The following is a 15,520-nucleotide window of genomic DNA, read 5'->3' as shown; positions in this document are numbered from 1 at the left end:
TTAGAGGTGCCCAGAACAAATCATAGCAATTTCATTTCCAAGGACAAATAATAGCAGTTTTCATTTACAAGGACCTTACATAGTGATATAAATCTTAAAAATACATATTGAGTTAATTGAGGTGTTTTTTTTAAAAAAAAAATGGGGATGAATAATAAACCCCAATGGTAATATTATTTACCACCTAGCATTTGGAAATATTATCTCCCACCTGGGATCTGTGAATAATCCAGAATTACAAGCCAGGATACTAAATATATGCACTGAAAAAATACTTGGGCAAATGAACTAAGTGTTAGTAGTGGCTATTACTAAGTAGAAAGGTTTTGGCTATTTTTTCTTTTTCTTCTTTTAACTTTTCTGTATGTCCTAGATTTTCTACATTAAGCATATTTTATGGTTAAAAGATTTTACTTAAAGGAAATTACTATTTATAAATTTGAATAAATTATATATTGGTAAATAGGATTAAAGATATGTATCACTGAAGTTGTAAGATAGTATACATTCATATTGAATGTTGTAACTGAGTAGTGGAACTGTAGGTGATTTTTAATTTTCCTTTTCACTCTAATTTTTTCTAATATTTTAATGTTGAAAATATAAAACCTACAGATGTTGTAAGTACAGTTTTAAGGACTTGGAAATAGCTAGTGCTAAGAACTCACACAAAATTTTCATATTTAAAACGTTTGAATACAGCTATTTGAAAGTACCTTCAGAAAAAAATAACTTCTGACAGGTTTTATATTTCTTCTTTTAAAATATATTTTTGTTGATTTCAGAGAGGAAGGGAGAGGGAGAGAGATAGAAACATCAATGATGAGAGGGAATCATTGATAGGCTGCCTCTTGTATGGCCCCTACTGGGGATTGAGCCCATATCCTGGGCATGTACCCTTGAGCAAAATTGAAATGGGACCCTTCAGTCCACAGACTGATGCTCTGCTACTGAGCATCAGTCCACAGACTGATGCTCTGTCTACTGAGCCAAACCAGCTAGAGCATATTTCTTTGTTTGTCTGGGAATTCATTTCTATCCCACTACAAAATAAAAAAAGAGGATACAGATTGCAATAACCAGTTTAAGGTAAAACTGCTTGATTAAACCTCTTGCTATATTTTGTAAGTACTTTACTAATATTTCTGTTCACCACCCTATTGTCTGTGGCCATAGGTAATGCATATATGCATGTAAGATCTTTGGTTAATCTCTTTCCACCCCCTCCTTCCCTCTTCCCTTCTGAGATTTGTCAGTCTGTTCCATGTTTTTATGCCTCTGATTCTATTTTATTCACTAGTTTATTTTGTTCATTAGATTTCTTGTTTGTTTATTTTGACTTATATATTCAATTGTTGATAGATATGTATTTATTGCTATTTTTAAAAATATATTGTTAAGATTTCAGAGAGGAAGGAAGAGGGAGAGAGAGAGAGAACATCAGTGATGAGACAGAATCATTGATCGGCTGCCTCCTGCATGCCCCCCACTGGGGATCGAGCCCACAACCTGGACATGTGCCCCTGACAGTAATTGAACCCTTTAGTCCGCAGGCCGACGCACTATTCACTGAGCCAAACTAGCTAGGGGTATTTATTGTCATTTTATTGTTCATATATCTTCATCTTTCTCTTCTTAAAGAATACCCTTCAACATTTCATGTAATACTGATTTGGTTGTGATGAACTCCTTTTGCTTTTTGTCTGTGAAGCTCCTTATCTGACCTTCAATTCTAAATAATAGCTTTGCTAGGTAGAGTAATCTTGGTTGTAAGTCCTTGCTATTCATCACTTTGAATATTTCTTGCAATTCCCTTCTGACTTTCAAAGTTTTGTTGGGAAGTTAGCTAACAGTCATATGGATGCTCCCTTGTAGGTAACTAACTGCTTTTCTCTTGCTGCTTTTAAGATTCTCTTTTTGTCTTTAACCATTGGCCTTTTATTTTATTTATTTATTTATTTTTAAATATATATTTTATTGATTTTTTACAGAGCAGAAGGGAGAGGAATAGAGAGTTAGAAACATCGATGAGAGAGAAACACTGATCAGCTGCCTCCTGCACACCTCCTACTGGGGATTAACCCGCAACCAAGGTATCGTATTTTTCGGACCATAAGACGCACTTTTTTCCCCCCAGAAGTGGGGGGAAAAAGTCCCTGCGTCTTATGGTCCAAATATAGCCTACACGTATACTTTAAAAAAAAAGTTTTTTTTACTTGCCCGGCTCTGTGTGGTCTCTGTGTGCTTGCCCGGCTCTGTGTGCTTGCTGCAGCCACTGTCCATTCCTCCGTGCCCAGAGTGTCTGCCCCGCTCTGTAAACCCCGAGTGGTAGAGGAGTTCCCATGTATGGTAGTCAGCCTCCATGCCCACGCTGCAGCCATATCTCCATGTCAGCCCAGGTGCAGTGTACGGTAACTGCGTAATCTAAACCGTAATCATCGCCTGTACCCCTTGCTGGCCCGTACTCAGTGCCCGGAAGAATGCCGCGTCTATTTTCCCAATCATTCGTCTCCGCCCTCTGTTGCCGTGCTTGACTACTGGGTAGGCGTACTGTAGATCTCAGCAGAACCTTTACCATAAATCTTCAACTTTATTCTAATTTATTACTGAAGTCTCTTGTTATTGTGTTTTACAGTACATTTTGTCTTTTGCTGACTGTATTTGTTAATAATGGTTCTAAATGGTTCTAAATGCTGCTGTTTACTTTACAGGGTTGATTACATGTGTTTATGACTGTGATGTTGGGTTTTAATGCACATAAAATATTTTAGGACACTATTTGTTTCAGAATCTTTTTTTCTTCATTTCCCTTCTCTAAAAACTGGTGCGTCTTATGGTCCGGTGCGTCTTATGGTCCGAAAAATATGGTAAATGCCCATGACCGGAAATGAACCTGGGACCTTTCAGTCCGCAGGCTGATGGTCTAGCCACTGAGCCAAACCAGTCAGGGCTAACCATTGGCCTTTTAATTGTGATGTGTCTTATGGGGCCTCTTTGGATTCCTCTTGTTTGGGATTCTCTGTGCTTCTGGACTTTCAAGTCTATTTTTTCACCAGGTAGGGGAACTTTTCAGTCATTATTTCTTCAAATAGGTTTTCAATATCTTGCTCTCTCTTCTTCTGGCATCCCCATGATGTGAATGTTGGTATTCTTAAAGTTGTCCCAGAGGTTCCTTATACTATCTTCATATTTTTTATTCTTTTCCTCTTTTGATTGGATGTTTTTTGCTTCCTCATATTCCAAATCATTGATTTCATTCTCAGAATCCTCTACTCTACTGTTAAATCCCTGTAAATTATTCTTTATTTCAGTTAGTGTGTGCTTAATTTCCGACTTGTCCTTTTTCATGTCTTTGAAAGTCACACTAAGTTCCTTGAAGTTCTCGTGAAGATCCTTGAGTAACCTTATAACCATGGTTTTGAACTCTGTAGACAGTAGTTTGCTTGGTTCTATTTCTTTCATTTGTGACATATTTCTTGGTCTCTGCCTTTTGTCTGTTTCCCTGTGTTTGTTTCTATGTATTAAGTAGAACTGCCATGTCTCCTGGAGTTGGCACTCTATGTCTGCCCCTGTGTGGGCTGTGTGCACAGTCTTGTAGTTGAGCCTTTATTGCTGTTAGTGTGACTGGGAGGAATTGACCTCCAGGCCAATTGGCTGTGAGGACCAGGTGCTACTACAGTGGAAGAGTTGCTGTGCAGATCCCCCTTACCCTCCATGGTGCAGGACTTGCTTCAGTGGGGCTCTTTGGTGCTCCCTGAGTCTGCCCATTGAATGTGTCACTTGTGGATGTGTAGAGTTACAATATGGTATGGAATAAAGCTGTCCACTGGATGCACGGTTCTGGAGGCCTCCTGGAAAGTGCAAAGTCAGTCACTGCCTGGGACCACCTGTCGGGACTAGAGAGGTCTGCAGATGGCTGCTACTTGTACTGGGCTTGTTCCTTTAAGAGGAACACCTGGACCCTACCCAGTTTGGCTCAGTGGATAGAGTATTGGCCTGTGGACTGAGGGTCCCAAGTTTAATTCCGGTCAAGGGCCTGTACCTTGGTCGCAGGCACATCCCCAGTAGGGGTGTGCAGGAGGCAGCTGATTGATGTTTCTAACTCTTTATCCTTCTCCCTCTCCGTAAAAAATCAATAAAATATATTAAAAAAAAAAAAAAAAAAAAAAAAAAGAGGAATAACTGGGTCTCCTGCAGCCACAATCCCTGCTGGTTTTTACAGCTCAAAGTTACAGGGACTTCTCTTCCCAGCTCTGGAACCCTGGGCTGGGGGTCTGGTTTGGGGCTGAAACCCCTAGCTCCTCACAGGAGACCTTGGAGATATCCCTCCTGATTAAAAAACACCACATGTGGGTGTCAGACCAGCCCATTCCAAACCTCCACGCCTTCTACCAGTCTCTGTGCTTTCTTCTTCTCTAGTTATAGCACTTCCATTCAGCCAACTTTCAGATGGTTCTGAATTTTGATGGTTGTCCTGTATTTTAGTGTAATTTTGATATGGTTGTGGGAGATGATGAGTACCGGCATTTACTTAGCAGCCATCTTCTCTCCTGAATTGATTTTTATGCACAATAAGGTTTGAGGACTGATGCTTCGGGATATAGTAACATTGTTTCATGTTGAGTCTCACCTCACAATTTACAGTTTTCCTTTCATTGAAAAAAAAAATTTTGCACTGCTTTTACATTTGTCAACTCTTATTAGCATTGTATTTTGGGTTATAGTTAGAATGAAGGGGAGACAGGCGCAAAGAGAAGCAGACTCATGCTCATGTCTTTACATGGAATACACCTTGAAGAAGTAACTGTTAAAAATGAAAGTTGTGGGAAGAGCAAGGTAAGGAGACATGGTATCAGGTGTTTGAATTATTTCTCTGAAAAAGAATGGAGCCCTGGCTGGTGTGGCTCTATTGGTTGAGCATTGCCCTGCGAACTGAAAGGTTGCCAGTTCAATTCCCGATCAAGGCACATGCCCAAGTTGCAGGTTACGTCCCTAGTTGGGGTATTTATGGGAACATTGATGTTTCTCTCTCATATTGATGTTTCTCTCTCCCTCATCCTTCCTCTCTCAAATCAATTAATAAAAAAGAATGGTGGAACATTGGAAGTCATGAGCTTGTCATAGAATATTATACAAAGCAAACTATTTTTAGATAAGTTTTTACATTGTTTTAAAACTTCTAATCAGAGAATTTCTAACACATGAAAAAACAACGAGCCTGGCCAGTGTGGTTGAGCATCAACCTATGAATCAGGGTGTTGCCATTCAATATCTGTTTGGGGCACATGCTGGGGTTGTGGGCTCCATCCCCAGTAGGGGCGTGCAGGAGGCAGTTGATAGATGATTCTCATTATTAATGTTTCTTTCTCTCTCTCTCTTTCTTCTCTGAGATCTAGACATATATATTAAGGCGGAGGAGAATAAGCAAAATAGAAGGTTCAAACCCTCGTGCATGTTACCCAGTCCCAAACAATATTTATTTATGGCTAATTCTGCCTCATTCATGTCTTCTATATACCTAACTTCTATATCGTTTTGAACAAACCATTGACAGTTGATTATTCTATAAATGCTTCAGATTGTAACTCAGAGATGAGGACTCTTGTTTAAATGTAACTATAGATTTCCCTTTCTTTCCTTTCTCCTTCTCTCTCTCTAATCATACTCCTGTCCCCTCTTTCTTGCAGTGATTTTGTTGAAGAAACAAGGTTGTTTGTGTAGACTCCCACAGTCTTGGATTTTGTTGATAGCATTTCATGTTTTGTCCTTTGTGTTTTGTATAAATTTGTGGTTGGTTGTAGCAATTTGGTCAAAATCAAAAGCCTGAAGTTAAGTACCTTAAGTGCCATTCCCATCCACTTGTCCTATTTAAACTTGTTTGTATGATCTTACATTACTTGTCAGTTATTTGTTGTATTTCTAATTTGATTTTGGGGAACAATGAAAAGAGATCCAAGGTTAGCTCTCATATCATTGCTTTGAATTATGTCAGGTAAAGTATTATATTAATTGACCTAATAATCTTTTGATGGATATTTTAATTTGTGTTTCTCTTTTATAGTTCTGTATGAGTTCCAAGCCTTTATAAAATTTAAAGTTTTTAACTGGAATTCTAAACAGCCTTTCCCCTCCACCACAGTATTCAAAAGTGTGTGTGTGTGTGTGAATTTGTTTTTGTAGAGAGAGGGTGCAAAATTTTATTACGTCAGTAGAGAGGCATAGACCCCAAAAAAGGTTAAGAACCATATGTTTAAACCACAGAATTAACCAGTATCCAGTAAGTTATGATGAAGTTTGGTTAAAGTGGAGAAAATTCCAATTAACTAAAGAAAGAAAAAATTAGGCCTCTAACAGCCATAACAACAGAGAATTTAAATAGTACCTCTTGTATTATGCACATGTTTATACTGTTAGGTTTTTAAAGAGACTTGTTTAACTCTGACCTTTAAGTAATGGTTTTGCTTGGCATTAAATAAGAGGAGGAATGTCTTGGAAATAGCTTTCCTGTTATTTAGCACGTTGAAAGTCTTACTATGTGACTTATTATACTGAAGATGTCAGACCTTTGTGAGTAAACTGAGTTTAATTCTGGTTTTGTCAGTGACACTGTGTTGAATTAGACATTAACTTTCTCTAGAATTCCATTTGCAGTCATTGGCCATTAATTTTATCAAATTCAGAACAATTTCAAAACATCTTCAGTACCTTCTCTATCTACTTAGAAGTTTTTTTTCTGTCTAGTGAAATTGTAATATTACTTAAAGCTCAGCTCAGATGACATCTCCTTTATGAAACCTGATGTAGAATTAATTGCTTTTTTCCTTGTAATTCATGATTCTTTGTTTTGCATATGTTTATAACTCTTTTTTTTTAAAAAGTATGTTAGGAAAATATCTGTCTCCCTCTCTGTACTATGTCTCTATTAAGGCAGAGGGTATGTCTTCTCCACCACTGTATCTCCAGGGTCTTGGGCATACATAATAGTTACTTGGTAATTCTTGAATTAATGAAATAAATGAACATTTTTATAAAGATCAAATGAAATATCATAATAAAAGGCTAATATGCAAATGGTCATCACGCTGTGATGCTGTAACGACCGGTCAGCAGCGACCTGGGGCTATGTGGCGCCAAGCCAGGGGACCTGAGGCTGCACCCCCACCTCTGGCGGGGCTTGATGGGGGTGGGCTGGCTGGGTCTCAGTCTGGTGTGATTTTGAGGTGCACACGGGTGGGTGGGGACTTGACTCAGCCTTCTGGTGTGCGCCAGACTCTTTGACAGCAGGGAGATTTTCGTATACATTTTACTAATTTTCTTTCATCTCTGACACTTCTATTATAGAGAAAGGGCAAATAGCAGCATTAAAATATTTCCTCTAATTTATTCCCTTTTAATGTGTACGAATTTTGTGCACCGGGACACTAGTTTAATTATATCAAGTAAAAATTCATCCTCTTTAAAAAAACTCAGCAGAGTTGTCATCTCCACAGGAAAACTTTGCACATTGCTTTCTCCCTTTTCTTTTCAGCATGGGTTCCATATATTCCTCTGTTCTTACAGAACCCACTTTTTGGGATCATATAATTTATACTGAAGTTTTTGAATACCTTGATATTGGAGTTATCTGTGTGCCTATCTATTTGCCTCACTAAATTTTAAGATTGAATTATGCATTTTTTTTTTATCTCTTCAAGTGCAGAGAAACTTAATAGGTATTTATTAAATTCAATGCAGGTATCATATCCTCCTTTAAGGGAAGAATATAGTATTTATGTATGTATGATTAATGTATGATTAATGTAGTAAGACAGGAATAGTTCATTTTATTCTATATACATATATACACACATATATACATATATACATATATACACATATATATACACATACATACATACATACATATATATAAAAGTCTAAGCGACCATCTAACTATTCGACTGGAAGCTATGATGCACACTGACCACCATGGGGGGCAGATGCTCAATGCACAGGCATGGAAACATGGAACAGACTGATGAATCTCAGAGGGAAGGGGGGAGGGCGGGGAGAGATTAACCAGAGATCTTCTGTGTATACTAGAGGCCTGGTGCCAGGCTGAGGGAACCCACCAGGGCAGAAATCTTTCCTGCTTCTGTTATGTTCTGTTATACTCTGCCTTTTAACCAGCAGCCAGAGTGAACTTTGAAATATGTACATTAAGAGAAATCAGCACTCTGCTTAAAGGACTTCAGTGCCATTTATGAGTTATAGAAAGGAGTTTGGCTTGCTGTTCTTTACATACCTGCCAAGCCATTTCTCAACTGAGGACCTTTATACTTGTTCTTTCTTTTATATAGAACACTATCACCAAAGGTTTTTTGTTTGTTCATTTGTTTTTTGTTGTGCTGGCTCCTTCTCCTATCACTACCTCAGAGAAATTTATTCTTGACTACCTCACAGAATTTATAATATCTAATTTATAATTAGGACTTATTGTACCTATTTGTTTGCTTTTTGTATTTTTTTTTTTTTACTAGCATGTAAGCTTAATGAGGATAGGAATCTTGCCTATAAGTGTGTATGTGTCCACCTAAATGAATATTGAATGAAGAAATAAGTGAATGAATGAACAAAGGAATGGATCTGTCTGAAATTTGTTTTGGTTAAGGAGTGAGGTTGAAATTCAGCTTTACTTTTTTCTCATGTTCAGCCAGTGGTCACAGCATCATGTTTCTATATTATTTACCATTTTTAGTACATTAAATTCCTGTTGTATTTGGATCTTTTTCTTTTCTTTTTGTTTCCTCTCTCACCTCATATGCCCCTCACTGCTCACTTGATATCCCCTGAGTTCCCATTTGGCCTTGCCACACACCTCACAGCAGGGCCCCAAAGCTTGCTGGCTGTGCTGCATCTTATGTGCTCCTGGTTGCTCGCCTCAAGAGTGGTCCCAGTGGCTCATCCCTGGTGCCTCATCCTGGCCATCTGTACTCGGATATATTTTTTACCTCTCCACTGGGCTGTTGGTGTGTCTCACTGTTCACCTAGATACTTATAATGTGAGATTAAGCTTATTTTAAATAATTATATAATGCAATTAGTGACAAGTAATATGAAGGGGAAAATGGAGAGTGACGGGGGATCCGAGTTACAGTAGTCAAAGAAGTCCTCTCAGATATGCTGGCATTTGAACAGACAAATGAATGAAGTGACAATATCTGACCATACAAATATCTGGGGAAGAAGGCCTCCCAGGATGAAGATCGGGTGCAAAGTTGATGTTGGTGTGACTGAGAATAACAAGGAGACTTTGATAGCCAGGACAGAAAGACCTAAGGGCAGAGTGGTAGAAAATGAGGGCTGGAAAAGTAGATGAGGGCCATAGCATACTAGCTCTTATAGGCCAGGCCATCAGAACTTTGGATTATATTTTAAGTGTAACTGGAAGGCTTTAGAGGAGACAGGGCAGGGAATGACATGATCTGATTTCCTTTTAAAAGGATTACCTGGGTTGCTACATGCAGAATAGACTGTAAGGAGATTAGAGCAGAAGCCAGGAGACCTGTCATGAAGAGATTGCAGTAGTCTAGGTGAGAATTTGAACTCGTACATGTACATGCTACTCGGTGCCATATGTATGTTTACATATACACTTGTATATAATTTCTTTTGGGTTAAGAAATATGTTTTGTTTAGAAACTGCTTTTTTATATTCAGCAGAGTGGTCATCTTTTACAGTGAGCATAAATAGACTTAAGCAATTTCTATAATGGATGGGTGCTATTTCATATTGTGGGTACATTATTTTAGTTAATTTATCTTGTATCAAAGGATGTTTATATTTTCAAGTTTTTTTAAATAAACAATATTCTCTGTGTGTGTTGCTTATAGTTGAAGATATATATATACACACATATGTGTGTGTGTGTATGTATATTTGGGACATTGTTAGAAGCATGACAGGTAAAAGGGTATATGCATGTTAAATCTTAATGATTATTATCAATTTGACTTTCAAAAACACTGCCAATTTTACACATCCACTACTGTTGTATGATAATTTTTCTTTCCTTAGAACCTGCTCCAATACTGAGTAGTATCAGTATTTAATCTTTATTTGTTGCTATGAGAAAAACATAGTTTTGTTTTTTAATTATGAATAAGTATCAAAACTTATGTTTTTCTGATAAATAATAAAGGATATTAATTTCTTTTTGCTCTTTGTTCTGAGAAAATACTGTTAAAAAAGTAATTTTGCCGAAACCGGTTTGGCTCAGTGGATAGAGCGTCGGTCTGTGGACTGAAAAGTCCCAGGTTCGATTCCGGTCAAGAGCATGCACCTTGGTTGCGGGCACATCCCCAGTAGAGGGTGTGCAGGAGGCAGCTGATAGATGATTCTCTCTTATCGATGTTTCTAACTCTCTATCCCTCTCTCTTCCTCTCTGTAAAAAATCAATAAAATATATTTAATAAATATAATAAAAGTAATTTATTAATTTTATCTTTACTTATAAGACTGAAGTTAAAGGATACAATTGAATTTCTGACTTTTTTACACAACAATTTACCCATGTGGCTTACCGTTTCCCTCAACTCTTCTTATCTCCAACGCTCTACATACACTGTGACCTCTGAGACGTTGTTATGTTTCAGTGTAATATTGTTTATTAATGTTCTCTTCTATTAGTATTGATGAGGAAGTGGTTAAAATTACAGATGTAGTTAGTTCTCCAGTAAAAACTCTATACTAAAATGAGCCCAAGTATATCAATTCAGCATACAGATGTAATGCTATTGTACATAAAAGAATCAGCCTGAAAAGTATGGATAGTTTAGCCTAAATTCTTCAGAATTACTGGAAAGCTAGTTTAAAAGTTCATTCCCTACCTAAAGCTGAATTAGTTAAAATATTGTCTTCTTATAACAGAGAAAACTCATAAACGTGCCATAGTTCAGTAGAATCTTGCAGCTATACCATTTGTGGGACCTATATGGCCTAAGACTAAGATTGTTGTTAAGTTTTTCTAACTTAGAGAAACAAAACAATGTAAGTATAGTCCAAGATGGACAGGAGGTTAATTGTATTACATGCCATAAAGGCTTATGTTTTGGTGAGCTTTTAGCCTATTTTATTTTGAAGCCTATAGGTGAACTATTAGCCTATTTTATTTTGAAGCAGAGAAATATGACTACAGGATCAACTTTGAATGTATATAAATTCTCTAGGATATTGAATGCTTACTTTGAGTAGTGACTTGATTTTGCCATTGTAGAAACAGCAGCATATACAAAACCTTCAGAGGCTCTGGCATTCTTTACAAAGGTAGAAGAGCAGATTTTTTCTCTCTGATGCTTTTTACAGTTAACACATATAGATACAAATTCAGAAATCTTTTTAGTCTAGACTTAAAAACTTTGTTTAATGTAATGTTTCTTTTCCAGTGTGAATGGTTTTAATCGGTTATTTCAAATTCATTAAGAGAATTTATGGACAATTAAGCAAATTGCTGAGAAACTTTTTCACATCAATATCTTTAAAATTAGGTCAGTATCTTAGTGTATTAATAAAATATTATAGAGGAGAAAAACATTTGTGGTGAGATTGAAGAGGAATTCTTATATTCTTATAGTTTAGTCAGAAGATTTCCAAATTTATAATTACATTGTAATACAACTTAAAACTATATTTTTTAATGATTCATTTGTTTATAATTTATTCAAAGTGTTTATATATCATAAATTTTCTTTCCCAAAGTATTTTTCTGTTGTACATTTTTCCACACCAGTGATTGGTAGAATGAAATATATTAATAGATATAAAGATGAGATACATTTTAAGTTTGCTTACAGTAAAACTTTTCTTTAAAGATGTAGTGCTTTAATAACTGACTTTAATACTTCAGTTATGTGTATTTTTTTAACATAGGGAAGAAGCTATCACTCAGTGATTTTATGAGCTGAGTAAGGAAAATTTAAAATTCTATAGGGAGGATAAAATGATCTGGAGCATAGTTAATTTTACTAAATACTTTTTATGTAGTTAGCAAAAGGAATTCTTAAGATGCTGGTTAAGGGGGCTTATTGCTTACTCAGGAGTTTTGACCTTGTGAATTGACTTATTCTTCTCCAAGGCACTTGAGAGAAAAGACAACGATAGCAGTTACATCTAGAGGCTATTATGGATTGGAGGATGAGAAGGGAACTGCATGTACTTCAACAAGGCGTCGGTCAACACCGCGAAGTTTGGCGGGCTTGACAAGTGGAGTTTTTGAATCTATAATGGTTCAAGTTTTGAGACAGGAAGAACAGCTGAGAGCAAAAGAAGAAAAAAGGTAAATGTTAAAAAAATTAAGTTCATGTTGTTCAAATTTCCAGGAACTACTTTCGAAGAGTAGTTGTGTAACTTCTGTGTGCCCATATCAAATTTCTGGGCTCATTTTAATAGTGTTCCAAAGTGCATTGCTACCAAAGTATGAATTTATAGTGAAATATCACAATGAAATTTGTTTTAAAAGACAATTTTAAGTTTTAAACCAAATTATTTTGAAGCAATACAAAAATAATGTTTAAAAAAGATATTCTTATTGATTTCAGAGAAGAAGGGAGAGAGAGAAAGAAATATCAACCATGAGAGAGAATCATTGATTGGATGCTTCCTGCATGCCCCACACTGAGGATGTAGCCCACCACCCAGGCATATGCCCTGACCAGGAATCAAACAGTGACCTCCAGCGGGCCAAATATAATTTTTATAAAAGATTTCAGAATGCTTTCTAGATTTCTAGATTTTATTTCAAATTAATGATTAATTTTAAATTAGGGGACTTCTATATAGATTTTTGTAGCTTAGAATAGATTCACAGACCTTTAAAATTAGGAGAAACTCCAGAGGTTATGTAGTTCAAAATATTTGTGTGTATCATTGGTGAATAAGACCTGGGGGGAAATCCTTCTTTAAGTGTCTTTTAATTTAATTTAATAGAATAATATAAATTAAGCTCTCTCTTTGGGTATAGTATTTACTCTTTCTTTAAATTATATGTCTTTTATGCATAGAGTAAAGAATAAAATAAAATTATAATAAAGGCCCATATACTCACTTTCCCAGCAGTTTTTAAAGAAACTAAGCATATGTATAATCAAGCTCCCCAATACTTTTTCTCTGTTGCCAGAAAAGAACATTATCCTGATTCCCATGAATTTTATTATTGAATTTTAACTGTTCTTTTATATACTTTATCATATATAAATACGCATTGCAAATATTTTCTCTCAGTGTGTGGCCTGCCTTTTCATCTTCAGTGCTTTTTTGAAGAGAAGAAAAATTAACTTTGAGTTTAATTTTTAAAATATTTGATGCTGTTGATGACTTATGAAATCTTAGCTTACACAAGATTATGAAGATTTTTTCCTTTTTCTCCCCAGAAATTTCTGAAGTTTTATTTTTTTATGGTTAGGTCTGTGATCCATTTGAAATTAATTTTTGTGGGTGATTTGAGGTAAGGATAAAAGTTTATTTTTTTTCCAGATAAACAGTTGTTCCAGTATCATTAGTTGAAAAAAACTGTTCTTTAATCTCTGTATTACGCTTGCATCTTTGTTGAAAATCAGTTGAACATATACTTGTGAATCTTTCTAGACTTTTCTATTCTGTTCCATTTATCTATTAGTCAGTACTAATGACTTTATTACTATAGTTTTACATAGTAAGCATTGAATTTGGTAAATGAGTCTTCCAACTTTGTGTTTTATTTTTTGGTTTGTTTGCTTTTTTTGTTTATTTGCTTTTTCAAAATTGTTAGGCTTTACTAGGTTCTGTGCTTTTCTGTGTGATTTTAGAATCATACTGTTAATTCTTACATAAAAACAAAAGTCTAAGGCAGAGGTCGGTAAACTCATTAGTCAACAGAGCCAAACAACAGTACAACTATTGAAATTTCTTTTGAGAGCCAAATTTTTTTAACTTAAACTTTTTTTTTTTTTTAAGTATATTTTATTGATTTTTTACAGAGAGGAAGAGAGAGGGATAGAGAGTTAGAAACATTGATGAGAGAGAATCATTGATCAGCTGCCTCCTGCCCCCCCCCCCCCCCCCCTCCCCGGGGATGTGCCCGCATCCAAGACACATGCCCTTGACCGGAATTGAACCGGGAACCTTCGGTCCACAGGCCGATGCTCTGTCCACTGAGCCAAACCGGTTTCAACGTTGAAATCTTTTGAACCTATCCTAAGATTTCTTTGTAGTCATCAGAAGGAAAATGTGACATTTAGGTAGCAACATGTGTTATAAGACATGGGACTGCTAAACAAAGCCTCCCTTCATACAATTTCCTTACCGTCTTTCCTGATACCTGGAATTCCATCATATCAATTCTGTCAATCTAATACCCTTCCAAGAGTTGGTCAGACTAACAGATTATTGATAGTGTAAAATTAGGTCTAGAAAGGAACTTTGAAATTATTATAAGGAAAGGTCATATTGGAAAAGGTTGCAAAGATTATTTGATTACTGTAGTTGTGCCTTAGCCTTGGGCATAGGCTTTAAAAAAGAAAATTAAAACCTTTGATACAAGATGTGTGAAGATAAAATTTCCATCCTAATTAGATTAAAACGACTTTTATATTCAAGTTGACAGCAAGCTGAACAATTCTAATACATATTTTAAGGTGATAATACTTTAGTTGTGTGATGGGCATTTGATTATTTTTAGCTGATCACTTGGGCAGATACAAACATAAAAGTAAATTTAAAAAAAAAAGATATTTTAAGTCCAACTATTAGGTCTCTGATTTGTGATCTGTTCCAGTTAAAGGAAGGGAATTCCCACTCTGTATTTTAATTTTTATGTCCCCCCCCCCCCTTTTTTTTTTTACAATATATGCCATAAAATAATGTGATTGCTTTTGTTTGTTTTGTTAATCCTCACCTGAGGACACTTTCCCTGTTCCCCCATTGATTTCTAGAGAGTGTGGAAGGGAGAGAGGGGAAGAAAGAGAGAGAAACATCTATGTGAGAAAGACACATCCATTGGTTGCCTCCCACACACACCCAGCCCCAAATGGGGGATGAACCTGGAAACCAGCTACATGCCCTTGTCTGGAATCGAATCTGCAACCCTTCAATGCTTGTGCTGACGCTCCACTGCTGAGCCACACCAGCCAGGACAATAGTTTTTTTTTAAATATCAGATTGCAAAAATCGTGGCATTCCTTTATTGCTGTCTTTATTTGGACAGCATTGGAAACCAATGCAAAGGAGATGGCAGATGGTGTGTGTTGAACAAAAAAGAATAAATAATGAATATGGCTTGTTAGTCTTGCCATTTTCAGGTAAATGCATATAGGACAGCAGGCATTCTTGAGGCTGATAGGTATAGAGAGGCACTATTGAATTAGGAGACAGCAACACTACAAGTCAGAGTTCTGGGAAAATGAACTGAAAGGGCTAGTTAATTTATAGTGCTGAAATACTCTTTAAGCTACTTAGACAACACTGCATTCTGTTTATAACGGAGACCTTGAGCCATTACGGAAAATT

At 36.3% G+C, this 15,520-nt stretch overlaps 1 protein-coding gene across 2 annotated transcripts in view; it reads left to right on the top strand.

The window, feature by feature from the left end:
• BRD10 (bromodomain containing 10) overlaps positions 1 to 15,520 on the top strand; it is an 81,417-nt gene that overhangs the window by 10,172 nt on the left and 55,725 nt on the right. The window contains exons 1-2 of one of the 2 annotated variants that reach the window (XM_084899574.1): positions 11,443 to 11,526; positions 12,114 to 12,314. In XM_084899574.1, the coding sequence (XP_084755700.1) occupies positions 12,262 to 12,314 (53 nt within the window). In that variant the 5' untranslated portion in view covers positions 11,443 to 11,526; positions 12,114 to 12,261. Of the gene's footprint in view, positions 1 to 11,442; positions 11,527 to 12,113; positions 12,315 to 15,520 lie in introns of those variants that run through there. The other variant, XM_084899573.1, reaches the window with a different exon arrangement.

The sequence above is a fragment of the Pipistrellus hanaki genome (genome assembly GCF_964339955.1).
Source record: "Pipistrellus hanaki genome assembly, chromosome: 11".
Taxonomy (NCBI): Eukaryota; Metazoa; Chordata; class Mammalia; order Chiroptera; family Vespertilionidae; genus Pipistrellus; species Pipistrellus hanaki.
This window is presented reverse-complemented; position numbering and strand designations above follow the sequence as displayed.